The sequence below is a fragment of the Camarhynchus parvulus genome, chromosome 10, assembly GCF_901933205.1.
Source record: "Camarhynchus parvulus chromosome 10, STF_HiC, whole genome shotgun sequence".
NCBI classification, from domain to species: Eukaryota; Metazoa; Chordata; class Aves; order Passeriformes; family Thraupidae; genus Camarhynchus; species Camarhynchus parvulus.
This window is the reverse complement of record NC_044580.1, coordinates 11,893,957-11,909,867: the sequence shown is the minus strand read 5'-3', so window position 1 is coordinate 11,909,867 and position 15,911 is coordinate 11,893,957. Positions and strand designations below refer to the sequence as shown.

The window sequence follows — 15,911 nt, the reverse complement described above, 5'->3', positions numbered from 1 at the left end:
AATGACATGAATACCAGGGCCAAAGTCTCTCCTCTCTTATATCCAGGCAACTCCATTGACGTCAATGGGATTTCACTGATTTATAAATCAAGGGAAAATTTAGTCCAATTATAAAAATCACTTCCAACTTTCTTGTAACAAAAGCACATTCACACTAGAAAACAAAATAATCTGCCTGAATCTAGGTTCAGTCTAGATGACATAAAAGCTGACAAGGCTGAGATGTCCCCTGCCTTTAGGGGCCAGGAGGTCCCTGAGCTGCTCTGTGCCTGGCCATGGTGCCACTTCCTCCACTGCCCTGTGCCATGACAGGTAATTAGCCAGAATAAGGATCACTAATGGCCCCTGGTCTTAGCACAGGTGTAACTGGGTGCAGAATAATATTAATCATAAATGTCTGCCTGCCTTTTGCTGTGGAGGTAGGCAAGATTGCTTTGCTCCTTCTGAGAAAAGCCTTCCACACATACATTAATACACAGGATCTCAGAGGGGTGTCATTTGTAACATGTGAAAAAGCTTAATTTTCCTAAGAGGTTTAGTTTAGCAGCTGAGAACTCCAAAAGTTTGCCCTTTGAAAGACAAATGATAAAACCATTCCTACCCATGATGATTTATTTTCCTTTTAATCTTTATTTTTCTCCTTACTATTTATTTTTAAAATGAAACGTAAATGTCAGATCTGAACTACTTAAGAGTCTCTTTGTTATAAAAAAAGGCAGAAAACCTCTGCTTTGTGGACAGCCAGTTTGGTGTGGCAGCCACTTGGCATACCAAGGTTTAATACAATTTATGCTCTCATAATTTAATGGTATTTTAATAGACATGGTTTAGCATATTGTGCCAAAAAAGTCAAACTCATTAGTTAGCTCATGTCCTATTTATATTTGATACTTCCTGCTGAAACTCATACTTTCTTTACTGCCTAGAAATGGATTGATTAGAGCTTTTCAAAAGAACTTAAGGGAGTTAATACTCAGTTGCCATCAGGTTCCAGGAGGATTTAGTTATTTAACTGTGCACATCTGCAAATCTCAGTGCAGAAAGTGAGGGAGGGCACACAGGCTCTGATCTTCTGCACTTTTTACTGGAGTAGCTGCCCTAATGTACAGACTGTGGCTCCCATGGGTGAGTGTGGTTTGCCTGGGGACCCAGATCTGCAGGTCCTGCTCCCAAATGGTCACTCCCCTAAATGGAGCCTTTCCCTCCACTTGCTTTCTTTGTTTAACTCTTTTTTTTTTCGCTTGTCATTTTTTGTGCCTAGATTATTTTCACTGTGGGAACAGATTAAAAGTGTTTGATCTTCCAACTTCACAAGGTTTGGGGAGGGACAACAGTGCAGGGCAAAGGGAGGGAGGAGGGAGGGAGGAAGGAAGGAAGGGTTGTGTTGTTATGATAGAACTGGATAGTAGGAAAGATCAAGTATTTTGTCTAGTTTCTCTGGGGAACAAGTCTTATCTTCATCTTGGTTGCTCTTGTATGAAGTTTCTACTAATGCTGATAAGTTTCACCATGGAACAGAAATGATGAAGTGCTCTTTTGTGCTCCTATATGCCCTTGATAAAGGATGAAAAAACTATTCGTGCCTGGCATAATTACTCCAATTATCCCACATACTGGTGAACCTATGAATTCAAGCACACATCTCTTCAATCCTGCTTATTGGGTTGCAAATATTAGAGAGATAAGGAGTTTACTGTGATCTTGTTCATGCAGAGAACTTTGAATTAAAAGTATAAATACTTAGTTGTCTCAGAAATTCACAGCCTGTGTCAGCATTTATCTGGTGCTGTAAGGATGGGAGAATTTACTCCACTATTAAAATTCAGATATTTTTAGAGATTTAGGGTGTTCTGTTTAGAAGTTGGCATCATTTTGGCTGGAACTTGACAAAAGCTCTTTTTTTAAGGCAACCCTGGTGCTTGAGAGCAGGGCAGGGAATCTTGTGAAATTGTCATTTCCAACAGTTTTTCAGAGCTCCTTCTACCTTGGGGCATTGCCTGGGAACTGAGCTGACAGAATCTAATTCAGGTTTACACAGATGTTCATAAGGGTGGAGTTTGTGCCTGATTGCTGTTATTTTGTCTGTTTATTATATATTTGCTGTTTTTTATGTCTATTTGCTGAAAACTTAGTTTTCCATGTAAAAGTTATGAATTGGAGGAATATTCACTGATTAGGACTTCAGGTTGTGCTGTGTGGCTCAAGGAGCCAGCCAGCTCACCCAAACCATGCTGAGTTACAGGCTTAGGGATGCAACAGCAAACCTCAGCAAGATAATTCAGAATAATGAGGATTTGGAAGATGCCAGTGTGAACATTTGTCTGTTATTAAATATAAGCAACAGGGGCATTACCACCAGTGATGACAAGTGCTTGGCAAAAATGATAAATCTGTCAGATCTGGGCTGGCATCTGCAATGAGTTGAACTGACGTTAAAGATGCCTTGAAGGATTCACTGTCACTGGATTGTGGGTTTAACAGACAAATTGTGTTTAGCATTTCCCTTAAAAACATGATTAGGAAACATCAAAAGACCATGAGGTACTGGGTCTTATCCCTAGAGAGCCCAAAGGAGAAGAAAAGACACTTTAGAGAAAAAAAAATACTCCAGGAGAATCTCAGCTTTACTTTATCTTCACCAAATCTAGACCTTCAAGTGCTGGTTTCACTTCTCAAAGGGAGATTTAGCAGTTTGGGCCATTTAGAGCCAAGGGATTTAGGAATGCATGAGTGTACCTGGGAGGGTTTTCTGAGAGATCTAACTCACTAATTCTGAGCACTCTTCCACATTTGCAGCAGTTGAAATAGTTTCAAAATCCCACCCCTCCCAGGTTTGATAAGGCCCAAGACCCAGGTTTTACGGCTGGGCTCACATGTGGCAGGTTTTCCTTTGTACCATTTGCTTTGAATTGCTTTGTTGACATAAGCATGCCCTTGCTGAGTGGATCATCAATGTTTATTTTAATGTATATTTCCTTTTAATAATTACCTTATCCTTACCAACAACTGACTTCAATAGCCACTGCCTTGAGTAGCAAGCACAGGAATGTGCTCATATTTTGCTGAGTCAAGACTTCCACCAGGCAAGCCCACATATGAAGGAAGTTTTCCCTGTGAATTTACGTTGTGCTAACTGGAGGCACTGCTCTGACACATGCAGCAGCACAGCCAGGCAGCTTTTCCTGTGCCTCTGTTGTGGGGAGATGTGATCTGTGCCACTGCAAGGCTGTGTTTGGGTTAGATTACAATATGGCACAAGGCTGGCAGGGCAGTCTCTGTCCATGAGGGATGCAGCAAACCCTCACCCAAAGGAGGAGAAGGTGAATCAGTGGCCTCGGGGCTTTTTGGTGGTTGGGAAATCACAGCACTGCCTTTGATGCTGAAGCAGCAACACATCCCTCCCACTTTCAAAGCACAGGGTTACCTTTTTAGCATCAAACCACTTCAGGGCCTGTTTGCAAACCCCTGGCTGGGGTTTGCCTGTGGTCAGGGCTCAGGGTCTCAGATATCCTGGCTGCTCTCTGGGAAGGCTCCAGCTGGGAGCAGCAGCCAAACTTCAAACTTGTGGCTCTGCAGAGTGAGATGGTGTGAACTCCCTGGACTCACCACAGGACAGACTCTTTTGTGGGTTTTCTCCCTGCCCACCACCACACATGCCCCAGGCAGTGCCACGTGTCTGTAAATGCCCCTCACAGAGCTCCAGGACCCATGGGAAGTGCCCAGTGCTGTAGTGCTGGTTCCCAGCAGTCATTTACAGCACACCAGGGCTCCCATGCCACTCTGTCTCCCAAAAGCTCCTTTCAGCCCTGTTGCTGCAGGGAGCTTGAATTTCTGTCTGCCTTGAGAAGTGGTTTGTTTTTCAAAACTCTATTAAAGGAGCTATTATTCAAAATCCGCTTTTACTTTGGAAGGGGATTGCTTTCTGTCTCTCCTGTTATCTCCAAACATGTCAAATCAGCAAAAGCATGGAGTGAAAAACATGCACCCAAGAAGTTATATTTAGAAACTGGTTAGTCCGTATTTAACATTCCTGTCAGTGCTTACCCTGTTTTGCATGTCTGGACTGGTGTTAAATTAAATTAAATACATGCAAGCATGACATTTATTATTCTAGAGCTCAGCACAGGAATAACAAAACTGCCTATCTAATTTCACTGCCACAAATCCTGGGGATGTGGCTTCAAATAGTATGTTCTTATGATTATCTAAAATCCTTCCTGCATTTCAGTAAATCAAGGAGAGGTCAGCTCTGGGGAAAACTGAAAAATAACAGCTTGAAAAAGGTTCCATAAGGAGAAGCTGTGCTCCTTTGCAGACTCACTCAAGGTTCCAGCATGGGGTATCCTCATGTGAAGGGTACTCATTGCAGTGGTTTTTTTCATGTATATGGATAAAGGAAGCAAAGCTGCTGTTTTTTGGGTGGGTTGAGTCTGGTTTTGGCCACACACTTGATGAGGCTCACTGGCTGCAGGGCAACAACACGGGCATTGGGCAGTCCAGGACTTTCTAGAGAGACAATTTAAGGTGCAAATCCATGGTCCCTTGCAGCCCTTAATTTCTGAGAAGAGCAGACAGCTCACTGGCCACCACCACTCCCCTAGTTAACAGAGAGTGTTTTTCACAAGATGAGATGGTTTTGAAGGCAGAGGAGCACAGGCAGAAGGCACATGTTGTGCTGTGAACCCTGTCCCACAACACAGCAGTGGCAGAGCAGGATGGAGCACTCACCCTTCCCAAACCCCACTATTGCCATCAAACTGCTTCCAGCTTCAGGAGAAGAGAGAGTGAATGGTGTTTGCTTATCTTTTTTACATTCATAGCATCATGTTTTGGTTAAAAATAATATTGGTTCAGTGTTCAAAATCCTCCCCTTGACTTGGCACTTCTGCTGAAGCATAAAGTGCTGTGCAGGGATAGCCAGGCTTCAGGCTTGCCATTTGTTTCTAATTAAGGATTTGAACGATTCAATGGAAATTAAATACATGCAAGTGTAGCATTCCTCAAAGTTCAGTGTTTACTTAAAGAGTTTATTACTTATTTTTACTGGAATAATACAGAATGGAGTCAGTAAGGTGAACCTTTTCCCAGCTGACTTTTCTCTGCAAAAACCTGCGGAAGGAAGGAGGTAGTAGGAAAATGTTTGAATGAAATTACAACAAAGAGATACTTTGCTTTCTAGACATCCCCACTGCCTGGACTTCCCCCCTTTCTGGTCAGGCCAGGGAAAGTTTTTCTGTGCTTCTAACCCCTCCATGGAGGATGGTGTGTGTGGAAGATGTTATGAGCAACTTGGCTTGGCAAAGAGAGGTGTGGCTTGGGGTAGGTGGAAGATCCCATTGATTCTGACTGCACTAGGGCAGGAGGAAGCCTTGGGAACAAGTTGGAGATGTGAGGGTAGATCTAAAATGGAGAGGTTTGGGAGGCCAGGGAGTCAGAGGTTTAACTGCCCACAGGCTTGGTGAGGGGCTGTGATTGTTACAATTCCTACAGGGCTTTCTGTCCACTCTGCTCCTGGCTTGCATCAACCGCTGTGGTGTTAGCAGGATCTGGCTGATGCTTGCCCAAGAGTAGTGCTGTGGGGTCTGAGCAGCTCCCTGTGTCTCACTATGGGAAATGCTGTGCTAACCTTGGTGATTTAGACTTTCCAGTAGCTGCATCATCAGGGCTTTTTTTGCACTGGATATTCATACACAGCTGCTCATAATCCAAAGTTCCCTTTCAAGGTAGGAAATGTGTTTTGTCTAACAGACTGTTGGTTTAACCCCCTGGATAAATGAAGCAACCTAAGACCAAAAATCCCACTTCCTCCACTGCAAACATCCCACCAAGACCTTGGGTGTCACCTGTGCTCCAGCCTTCCCTCCTTTGAGGTGTCAGCCAACCCTTGGTGCTGACTCGGTTGCTCCTTTCATTAGCCCCACCACAGGAAGCCCAGGGGAAGCCAGCAACCCTGGCAGAGTAACCCTGAGAGTGGATCTGGTTCCTTTAGGGAAGGCCACGTTCCTGCACATGGGCGAGGTGGTGGACGGCGTGGACATGCGGGCGGAGGTGGGGCTGCTGAGCCGCAACGTGCTGGTGATGGGAGAGATGGAGCAGCAGTGCTACGAGTACAGCAGCAAGCTCTGCTCCTTCTTTGATTTCGACACCTTCGGGGGACACATCAAGGTGAGGCTGGAGCCCTTGGCTTTGTCCTTTCCTCCTTCCAGCCACGCCTTCACATAGCAAGGAAGCCAAGATGCAGGAAGGGAAAAATTCCTCATCAGCCCTTGAGCAAACAAGCTCTCCCCACAGTACAGCAGATCCACCCTCTGGCTGCTGCTTGTCCTTTGGCTTAGACATGCATGTCATGCCCCTGCAGACATTGAGGCTGGTGATCAATACTCCTGAGATAAATTCTCCACATCCCAATCCCAGTTTTCCCTAGATTTTGGTGGTGCTTAGCCCAGGAAGTTCGATTTGAACCCAGCTGGCTAAAACTCATGGAAAATGATAAATATAAATTGCTTTCCTTCTACAATTAAATGGGTCTATGGCAGCAGTGGGGTCTCCTTAGCCACCATGGCCCCCTCTCCCCCACCCTGCAGCCACACACTCCCCTCCACACAATAAATCCTTCAGCAGATAAAATGCAGCCCTTTCTAGGCCTGTGTTCCCTCTCCTTGCCCTCAACAGATTTTTGTGTTTCTTGACTGCTGTTCTTTTGTTCTCCAGATTGGTCTTGATTTTAAGGCTACCCACATTGAAGGTCTGGAACTGAAATACATGGGCCAGCAGACAATGGGGCATTACCCAATTCATTTCCATATGGCTGGAGATGTGGATGAGAAAGGAGGCTACAGCCCTCCAACCTATGTGAAGGACACCTCCATCCACAACACCTTCTCCCGCTGTGTCACAATCCACGGATCCAATGGTTTACTGGTAAGAAGTTCCAGTGTCTGCCTTAGAGATGAAGACAGCAGAGAAAAACCCTCCTCATAGCATGAATGCAGCTAAATTATTGCAGAATGATGTGTTTTATTGTTAAAACCAATGCCTGGCTCTTCCCACCCTGGATACACGAGGAGTATCTCAACCTGCCAGTGTGGCACTGGGGGCTGTGTGTGACTCAGAGTGGGCAGAGCATTTGTCTGGGTACTGCAGTGCCTGCAGAGCAGCCCATCCCTAATGAGTGGTTGGATCTTTCTGCAGACACGGAGTTTGCTATTTAAAGAGGATAATCAGAAGCTTTAAGTGTGCCTCATCTTTCCTGTAATAAAGGTTTGGGCTTGCAATGCCAGTCATAGCATTAAGCCCTCACAGAGCTGTGATTTGCTGGAGTTGCACTCTATAACAAGAAATCCTTTAGGATAAATCTCTAGAATGACTGATGGATACCAGACAAGTTACAGCACACCAGAGATGTCAAGAACATGTCAGATTCTCCCCAGATCTAGAGGTGCCTTTTTTTTTGCAATAAGCATGCCAGACCTGTTCTTTGTGAACAGAAAAGGACTTGTGGGTGATGTGATGGTTGAAGGCTGTCTTGGGCATGGTGATCACAAAATTACAGCAGTTTTCTATTCTTGGAGAAGTAACGAGGGGGGTCAGCAGAACAGCTGCCCTGGGTTTCCAGAGGGCAGAGTTTGGCCTGTTTGGGAACCTGGTTGACAGAGTCCCTTGAGAGGCAGGTCCTGAAGGGCAGAAGAGTCCAGGGGGACTGGATGATCTTCAAGATGCAAAGCATAAAGGTGCAGGATTTCTCTAGGCAAAGGACTCTCACCCATTCAGTGAAATGGCAGTGTATTCCAAAAGAAAAAAGTATATTCGAGGCCTGAAGAGGAGAGTTTGTACTGTCAAGAGCCCTGCTACTATATATAACAGAATTTTAAGTGGAAACATAATTGGCAGTTGTAACCTGGATGGTCACTGTGCATTAGGAGTTCATACCTCTGGAAGTGCCAGCGTTGGAAGGGAGAGTCCCAGGATAATTAAAATGCACAGAAGTTGAACAAAGGGCACTTAAATTGCAGCTCCAGAAGTAGACCAGCTTTTATCTGCTATTTATGAATCTGAGGTTTTGGGTTTGACCTTTGTCCTTCTAAGATTATAACGTGATCTTGAAAACCTACCCAATGAGCATGGCTTCTGAAATGAAGAGACATTTTACTGTCTGAATTATATAAGTCACTCAGGGTCATGTGGCATTTGCCCAATTTGAAGCTGCCAGTAGAGAGGCTTGGTACACAATGAATGTGCAGAGTGGCAGGGCAGCATTGCAGGTTTCATGTGTCACACTGTGATGGGCTGTCACCAGTGGCACCACCAGCCCATCCTCTGGCTGCTCAGAGGCTGCACAGCTGCTGAGGAGCTGCAGCTGCTTCTGGATCTCATGTGAGATCTTCATTCTCTGCTGCCAAACCAAATACCCAGAGCCTGGCATTTTTCTTATCAGTCAGATGGATGGGTTCATGCAGAGAATTTGCAAATAGTTGTGTCTCTTGTGCTTTCTCTGGGCAACAATCGTGCCATGGGGGATCTGTGGCATAGGAATCCGTGTGCTCAGGCTTTTCCAGCTGAGGTGGCAAAGTGAAATTTAGACAGGCTGATATAGCTGATGAAAGTGACTTGATTCTCTTGCTGTTATTGAACAACCACAATTCCCTAAATGATCATACTTTGCCCCCATGACAAGGGACCCAAGAGAAATCTTGTAATTTAGGACATTATTTAGTCAATATAATCCCTCTTGATTTTAGTTAATGAAAATGTGTGAATATGAAACTCTACCTATACTTGTTTTGGTTTTTTTTAACCTCATCATTATTGTTGATGGCTGAAAAGAAAGCCCCAGTGAACTAAAGCAATCTGATCAATTTTGTTCAGTTGCATCACAGAAAATGTGCTCCAAATGTTGCATCACTTTGTTGTTGTTTCATGGCTCTGATTCACATCTGCAGTCAGCAGCTCTATGCCTTGATTCATCAGGTGATCCCACCACAATCTCCTCATCTGCTTTCTGACTCTCATTTCCTTCCTTTCCTCTTCCTTCTTCCCCAGATATATTCAAAGACACCCACAAGGGTTTCTGATGACTGCAGTAGTTATTGTGCACATTTCTCAGTTGCCTGTTGTCCTTTTACTTGGGCAGCACCAGCTGTTCCTACATGCAGGAGCACCACTCATGCAGACAGAGATGAGCTCTGTCTTTCCCCAGGTAACATCCATTCCCTCTGAGACCAGGTAGATCCAAAGTGTACTTTGCTGAGGGAAAATTTGCCTTAATGATGTGCACACTTTGGGAATAGCCATACAAATTCTAGCTGGATTATTAAACCTCAGCACAGCCCTGAATGATGTCCTTAACATTGAGCTGTTGATTTCAGAGCTGCTTCTTGCACAAGTGTTGTAGAGCACCCGTGCAAATGTTTTAATAAATGGGAGAGGGTTTTTTTTCAGTTTTTTTTTTCTTGTCATTAAAGCAGGCAGGTAATTTACATACAGGCTCTCCTGCTTGCTTTGCTGTCACTTTTCTTATGTCACTTCAGAGATACTCATAGATTCTGAAAAGTCTAGGAGAAAAGAGTATCCAGTTATTTCTGATGACAGGTATTTTTCTGTGGGTCTGCACAGTCTGTTAGAAGCAGCTCTCTCAACATTGGCTCCCCTCACTGATGGGTTATTCTGCACTTCTAAATTCATGTTAGCTGAGAGGTACAGAGGGTCCTTATGGAAACAAAACTGTAGAAATTAGTTTCTCACCATAATTATTGTTTTAAAATGCAATAGTTACCCAATGTTTTCTGCAATATATTGGCCAAAAAACCACCTAGTTACACCATTGCAATCCCAGGGATGGAACTTTGCTCTGATTCCCACTCTCCATTGGATCCCTGTGTGCTAGCTAAAGTAGAAGCAGCCACTGGGGAAGGAAATTAAATGGGGGTCAGTAAAGTTTGTCAGGATCCAGGGGAGACCTGTGCTTCATGGAATAAGAGGTTGTGCTATCTAACAGCTTCAGTGGTGTCTGCTTTTACTAATCCAGCCATACTTCACAGCAATTGTTTTGCCAGGAAGGGCATTATCTGGCTCTAAATTGCTCATGGTTAATGTAAGATTATGGACTATTAGCAAGGTTTTAATCAAAGAAAAAATTAAATACATTAGAAGAGTGATTTTGGAACAAGCATCTTTTTTGCTATGCAAGCATTTCAGCAGTGGGCTTGTGCATGAAACAAGTCAGAGGTGACTGAGAGATGGCTTATGGGGAAATAATTAATCAAAGAGAAGGTGACAAGGGGACCAGATCCCCAGCTCTAACTCCCTCTTGTTCTGTGGGCTTTCAGGGATGAGTTAGGAGAGCTACAGGCATTTGCTGGCTCTGAGCCTCTCTGCCAGTGCACAGCCCGTCTCACCCTGCTCCTGTTCTCTCTCACTGCTCTGGGAGATGTCATCCCCTGGGACAGCATCCCCTGCTTGGCCCCAGCTGAGTCTGGGCACTGCAGGCTTCCATGTCCCTGTCCTGGTGCCATGTTGTGCCAGCTGGAAAGATAAATGGCTGAAGTGGCAAACATTTCTCTAGGAAAACTAATTCCATCATCTAAATGTCCGAACACCATTGTTTATGTGTCTTTTTGGTATTATTGTCCTGTGAGAGAAACCCAATAGGATTTGGTGGAAATTTCTATGGAATTCTGACATCTCTGTGGTTAAAAGACTTCCTCTACATGTTGGAAACCTTCTTCTGAATGTTGCTCACTCTCTTGAAATGTTCTGTCCTGTAAACCTTTGTCATAACAAGGCTGGGATAGTTCATTCTTCTTTAGTACATATGTTTTACACCTAAATAAAGAAGGCTAAACCTTGCAAAATCTATAATTTATTAGACATGGGAAGTTAGCAGTGAATTTCAGTGAGGTGGCTTAATGGAATGTACCATTTTGCAGGTCATTTTAGCAGTGTTTCATTTACTGTGATGACTTGTGCTCAGAGATTTGAGTATTTACACTGGAGCATGGATGCTACACAACAGAAATCTGTGTGGTTGTAAGCCAGTAATAGATTTGGCAAGCAAAGCGTTTGTTCTCATGTGAAAACATATTTGTAATCATTTCAACACTAATACTGGGATTTTACTTGAAATTGGTGCTCCTTGCCTCGGGAATGAGGTGTGAAGGCGACAAAGAAGTCTCAAGCCTGTTGACAAAAGCAATTCAAGCAGTTGAATGCCCATGCACTTGGTCTCTCAGTGACACCATGATGAACAGGCCTTCTATCAGGGTTAATACTGTCCTTTGTCCCCTGACAATTACTGTTTCATCGGAAGCATTTAGAGGAACACTTCTGTGGCAGGTTAACCTTTGCTGGGGAGGTTTCCTGAGTCCAAGGTGATTGATGAGTGGTGGCTGATGGGAACAGCAAGGAAAGAGCCCAGGAGATCCAGACCTTGCCCTGGTCAATGGAGACCTGACATTAATTTTCTATATCCCACATATATCCACTGACAACTGATTTGCTGCTTCCCCTCTTTTCCCATCCTTAGGCTTCAAACTCACATTCCTGCTCTCAGATCTTCCAGTGGTGTGAGGGCTGTTGTTCTGTCCAATCAACAGTGTCCTGATCTTACCAGCATCCAAACCAAAACCAGAGCAGCATTGATTAACACCAGCTGATTTGTCTCAGGGTCAAGCAAATCTTCTGTCAACAACTTGAAAAAAAAGATCAGGTTAAACCTAAAACAAGCCAGCCTGTCTGGAAAACAAATTTCTGCCCTTCTGATAGCCTGGAAAAATATTTTTCATCTCAGCTGCATTTTTGAGCTGCATTTTATGTAGCTGCCCATGTAACTCCACATGAAGATGAATGAGCCCAGATGTGATTTGAATGTCTAATTCTTCTCCTCATCCCCCACCCTGTGTTTTTTCCAGCCTCATGCTAAGAGAGTCTCTGATTTCTCAGGCAAACAAAGGAATGGAATGAGCATTTCCTAGGTGATGACAAATTCTAGTTAAGTGTTACAGTTATTGCTTTGACTATAAGCTCTTAAGGGCTGAGAGGAATCTTGCTTTTGGTTTTGGTTCTAGATCCTGAGTTCAAAAGGGAACTGAGGCTCCTATGTGCCATCACACTGAAGTTTGTTCTAATTGTGCAGTGGCTGAAGCATAAAGCCTCAACACTGGCCTTTGTTTTGTTCACGCAGGTGAAGGATGTGGTGGGTTATGATGCCCTGGGCCATTGTTTTTTTACGGAGGATGGACCAGAGGAGCGCAACACGTTTGAGCACTGCCTGGGGCTGCTGGTGAAGCCCAGCACTCTGCTCCCCTCCGACCGCGACAGCAGGATGTGCAAGCTGATCACAGAGGGAGCTTACCCAGGCTACATCCCTAAGCCCAGGCAGGACTGCAGGTGAGTGAAAGCCCTTCTCTTCTCTTCTCTTCTCTTCTCTTCTCTTCTCTTCTCTTCTCTTCTCTTCTCTTCTCTTCTCTTCTCTTCTCTTCTCTTCTCTTCTCTTCTCTTCTCTTCTCTTCTCTTCTCTTCTCTTCTCTTCTCCTTCTCCTTCTCCTTCTCCTTCTCCTTCTCCTTCTCCTTCTCCTTCTCCTTCTCCTTCTCCTTCTCCTTCTCCTTCTCCTTCTCCTTCTCCTTCTCCTTCTCCTTCTCCTTCTCCTTCTCCTTCTCCTTCTCCTTCTCCTTCTCCTTCTCCTTCTCCTTGCAGGGCTTAGCCATAACAGACAGCATTCTGTGTATGGGATTATGTAGATATCTGTAGGGATCTGGGCTCTTTGCCCCAAATTTGGGAGAGCAGTTTCCTTGGGGTCTTTGTCCTTGTGCTATTCAGATGCCTACAGACCTAAGGTGTACTTTTAACTTTTTTCATAAGTCCATTGAGATGGTTTCCACCTAAAATATTGTAAATCTTTCTTTCAAAGTGTGCAAGCCCTGGCTTGTGCTTTGTAGAGTCTTGAACCATCATTTTGCTGATGGCTCAGCAAAAAGTTGCTGAGTTCAGAATGGGCCATGTTCTGACATTCGTGCTCATCTCAAACGGCAGCTGATATTGAAAAGATTTCAGTATCACCCATTTTGTCCTCAGAACAAGCTGAGGTTTTGTTCAAACAGAGATATTTTTAACTTTTTAGTTTGGCAAGGGAGAGAGAGGAATTCATGCAATGCTCTTTTTCACATCTGTGTTTGTTTATAAAATACACCTAATGTCCCTATTCTTAAAATAAGGGTTAATTAGCCAATATGCTCATTTTCCACTGATAATTTGCTTAATAGTCATAGGGATATATTTTGTGTGTAATTTTGAAGACTGTTGCATGAATGAGTGCTTTCTAATGGAAAGGTGTTATGGTACTTTGATCTGCCCTGTCTTCCTTTATAAAAGAATTCAAGATCTGGTCAGAAAAACAGCTCAGCTTGTTTTGCACTGGGCTCATCCAGCCTGGAAGTGCATGGGTACGCCAACACTAATCCCAGTGCAGAGACAGGGGATGAGCACCAGCTGTGGCTCCATCAGCTTGGGAGAGGCAGGCAGGGAGCTGCTGCTAGGAATTCAAACAACAGGATTGTGCCAAATGACACTGTAACCTGCCCAGTCCACGTGGCTCTGAAGAACAGATTAGGCTGAAAGACAGGTCACTGTGGAAATACACTGTCCTTGCTCTTGCCTACGCAGCAGGAGGTGGTCTATAAATAATCCAGATTTGTTTATGTCTAGGGCAGTCCCACACCCAAAATAGAAAAATTTTGCTGTTTTCATGATAAAGTCAGACAAACGGAAATGCATCAGCAAAATCAGTTGGCCTAAAGCCCCTGTGAAGTCCCTCAGGCAAGAAAAAAATAGACATAAGGTTTCCACATGTTCATATCCTGCAGAAAGGCAAATCTCACCCAGCAAATTTAGGGGCCAGTCTGCTGGCTGTAAGTGCTGGATGTTTCCCTGCCTGTTGGTTAACAAATTCTGTATGTCACAGGATGGACAGTGATGGATGGATTGATCCGTCCTCCTTGATGGGAATCTTTCAGTTGAGAGCCTTTTATGTGCATTAGACAAATGGAATGCTTTTGTCCCAAAAGAAATGTGCAGGAAGGTGGGGGCAAATAAAATTAATCAATCACAGCAGCTCTTGGAACAGGCAGATAGGGGGGAGCACTTGGAAAGCCCTTAGTGGGCAATTCATTGGGTTCCTTGAATAAACAAGTCTCTAATGAACCCAAGGGCTTATGTGGGGGCAAAGTTCTTTTCTGTGACTTGTGCAACAACATATTTACCTTATCATAAACCATGATTGACATCTGACAGCTTCATAGCAGGCTTGGAATTGCAGTTGAAATTCCTCATTTAATATGTGGTGTTTTAAAAGATAAGGCCATGTTCTCTGTCAAACCACAGAGGACACGAGGTATGAGAAGAGAAAGAAAAAACACATTCCTCTTGTCCCTGGGCAGGGCCCCTTATCTGGGGAGGTATCAGCCTGCACTGGGGGAGTTTATGGGTGACTCTGGTGTGTGCTCAAAGTGCCATTTTCATGTTGCTCTTTGTTTTTCTGACGTGCAGTGCTGTATCAACCTTCTGGATAGCCAACCCACACAACAACCTTATAAACTGCGCAGCTGCTGGATCTGAAGTGAGTGCCCAAGTTTCTTATTTGGTAACAGCTCAGGCCAGTGACAGCCCTGCAAGGCTGAGGGAGGCTCTCACTGGAATAAAACCTGCTTTTGTGACACAGACACTTTAAATTTGCTTGATTGAGACACACATTAATGTGGCTGGTGCCACCAATAAAAAGAACGGTTTTGCTTTTGCTCCAAACTTCTTGTCACTTGCTGTTTCTAGAGCTGGATTTAACAAAATTCCACAGTGTGCAGCCTGAATAAATTAAATAAATGTGACGGTGGAGTCACAGAAAAGCCTTTGGCAATGATATTGTTGATTGCAGTACAGTAATGGTGCTCTGAAATTTCAGTCAGCCCCAATGCTAATTCCACAGACATTTTTGGTCACACCAGGAGCCCTTATTATCCTGAGAAGACATAAAAACAAGAAAACAGAGATGTGGTCTTTCCAAAGCTTTCAAATCTTGGGTACTTGTATTAGGACTCCTTGTTAAATTTTAAGCCACTAAATAAAATTTTTTTGGTTTTTAAGTTTGGAAAGTCTCACCTATGCTCCAATATCGATGCCAAAATTTAACCTGAGGCACCCTGAAGATCAGAAGGGTGAATACCAATGTTCATGTGCGTTAAACTCTTACATGGGTTACAATGTAAAAGCATGTTCATGTGCGTTAAACTCTTTGTGTGCGTTAAACTCTTCGATAGAGCGTTACACGGGTCAATGGCTGTGGTTTGTCCTGAAATCTCCGGGCGTTATGTCTTGTCAGCAAAGCCTCAGATGTCCCTTCTCTCTCTCAGGAAACAGGTTTTTGGTTTGTGCTGCACCACGTGCCCACAGGCCCCTCGGCAGGCATGTACTCCCCCGGCTACTCGGAGCACATGCCCATGGGGAAATTCTCCAACAACCGCGCGCACTCCAACTACCGGGTGAGTCTGCAGCAATGGGAATGGGAATGCTGCCCTCAGAACAAACCCCATCCCTCACTCCAGCTACACAAGCTATTACAGCCCATGCCTTCTGTTTCTCTTGGAGCTCTGCAGGCTTGTTTGTGGCTGAGATAAGGCAGCTTGCGGGAGCGCTCGCGGCCAGCCAGCACTTGCTCCACTTGGGCATCCAGAGCGGCTCTCCCCTCTGCTCAGGCTGCTTCCCTGCCTCTGTGCTCCTGAAATACTGCCTCCAGGAGCATCTGCTGGCAGCCTGTCTAATGATACATCTCAGCTGCCAATGCTGGCAATTACCTGAACAGCTTCTAGAGGGATAAACACGGCCGCTGTGTCTAATCGCCGTCTCTGCTGATTTGCTCCTTAGCGTG

General features: G+C 44.5%; 1 protein-coding gene across 2 annotated transcripts in view; it reads left to right on the top strand.

The window, feature by feature from the left end:
- CEMIP (cell migration inducing hyaluronidase 1) overlaps positions 1 to 15,911 on the top strand; it is a 100,855-nt gene that overhangs the window by 66,335 nt on the left and 18,609 nt on the right. For both annotated transcript variants that reach the window (XM_030955554.1, XM_030955553.1), the window contains exons 12-16: positions 5,990 to 6,165; positions 6,712 to 6,921; positions 12,179 to 12,384; positions 14,540 to 14,609; positions 15,397 to 15,525. In XM_030955554.1, coding sequence (XP_030811414.1) covers positions 5,990 to 6,165; positions 6,712 to 6,921; positions 12,179 to 12,384; positions 14,540 to 14,609; positions 15,397 to 15,525 — 791 coding nt within the window. The remainder of the gene's footprint in view (positions 1 to 5,989; positions 6,166 to 6,711; positions 6,922 to 12,178; positions 12,385 to 14,539; positions 14,610 to 15,396; positions 15,526 to 15,911) is intronic.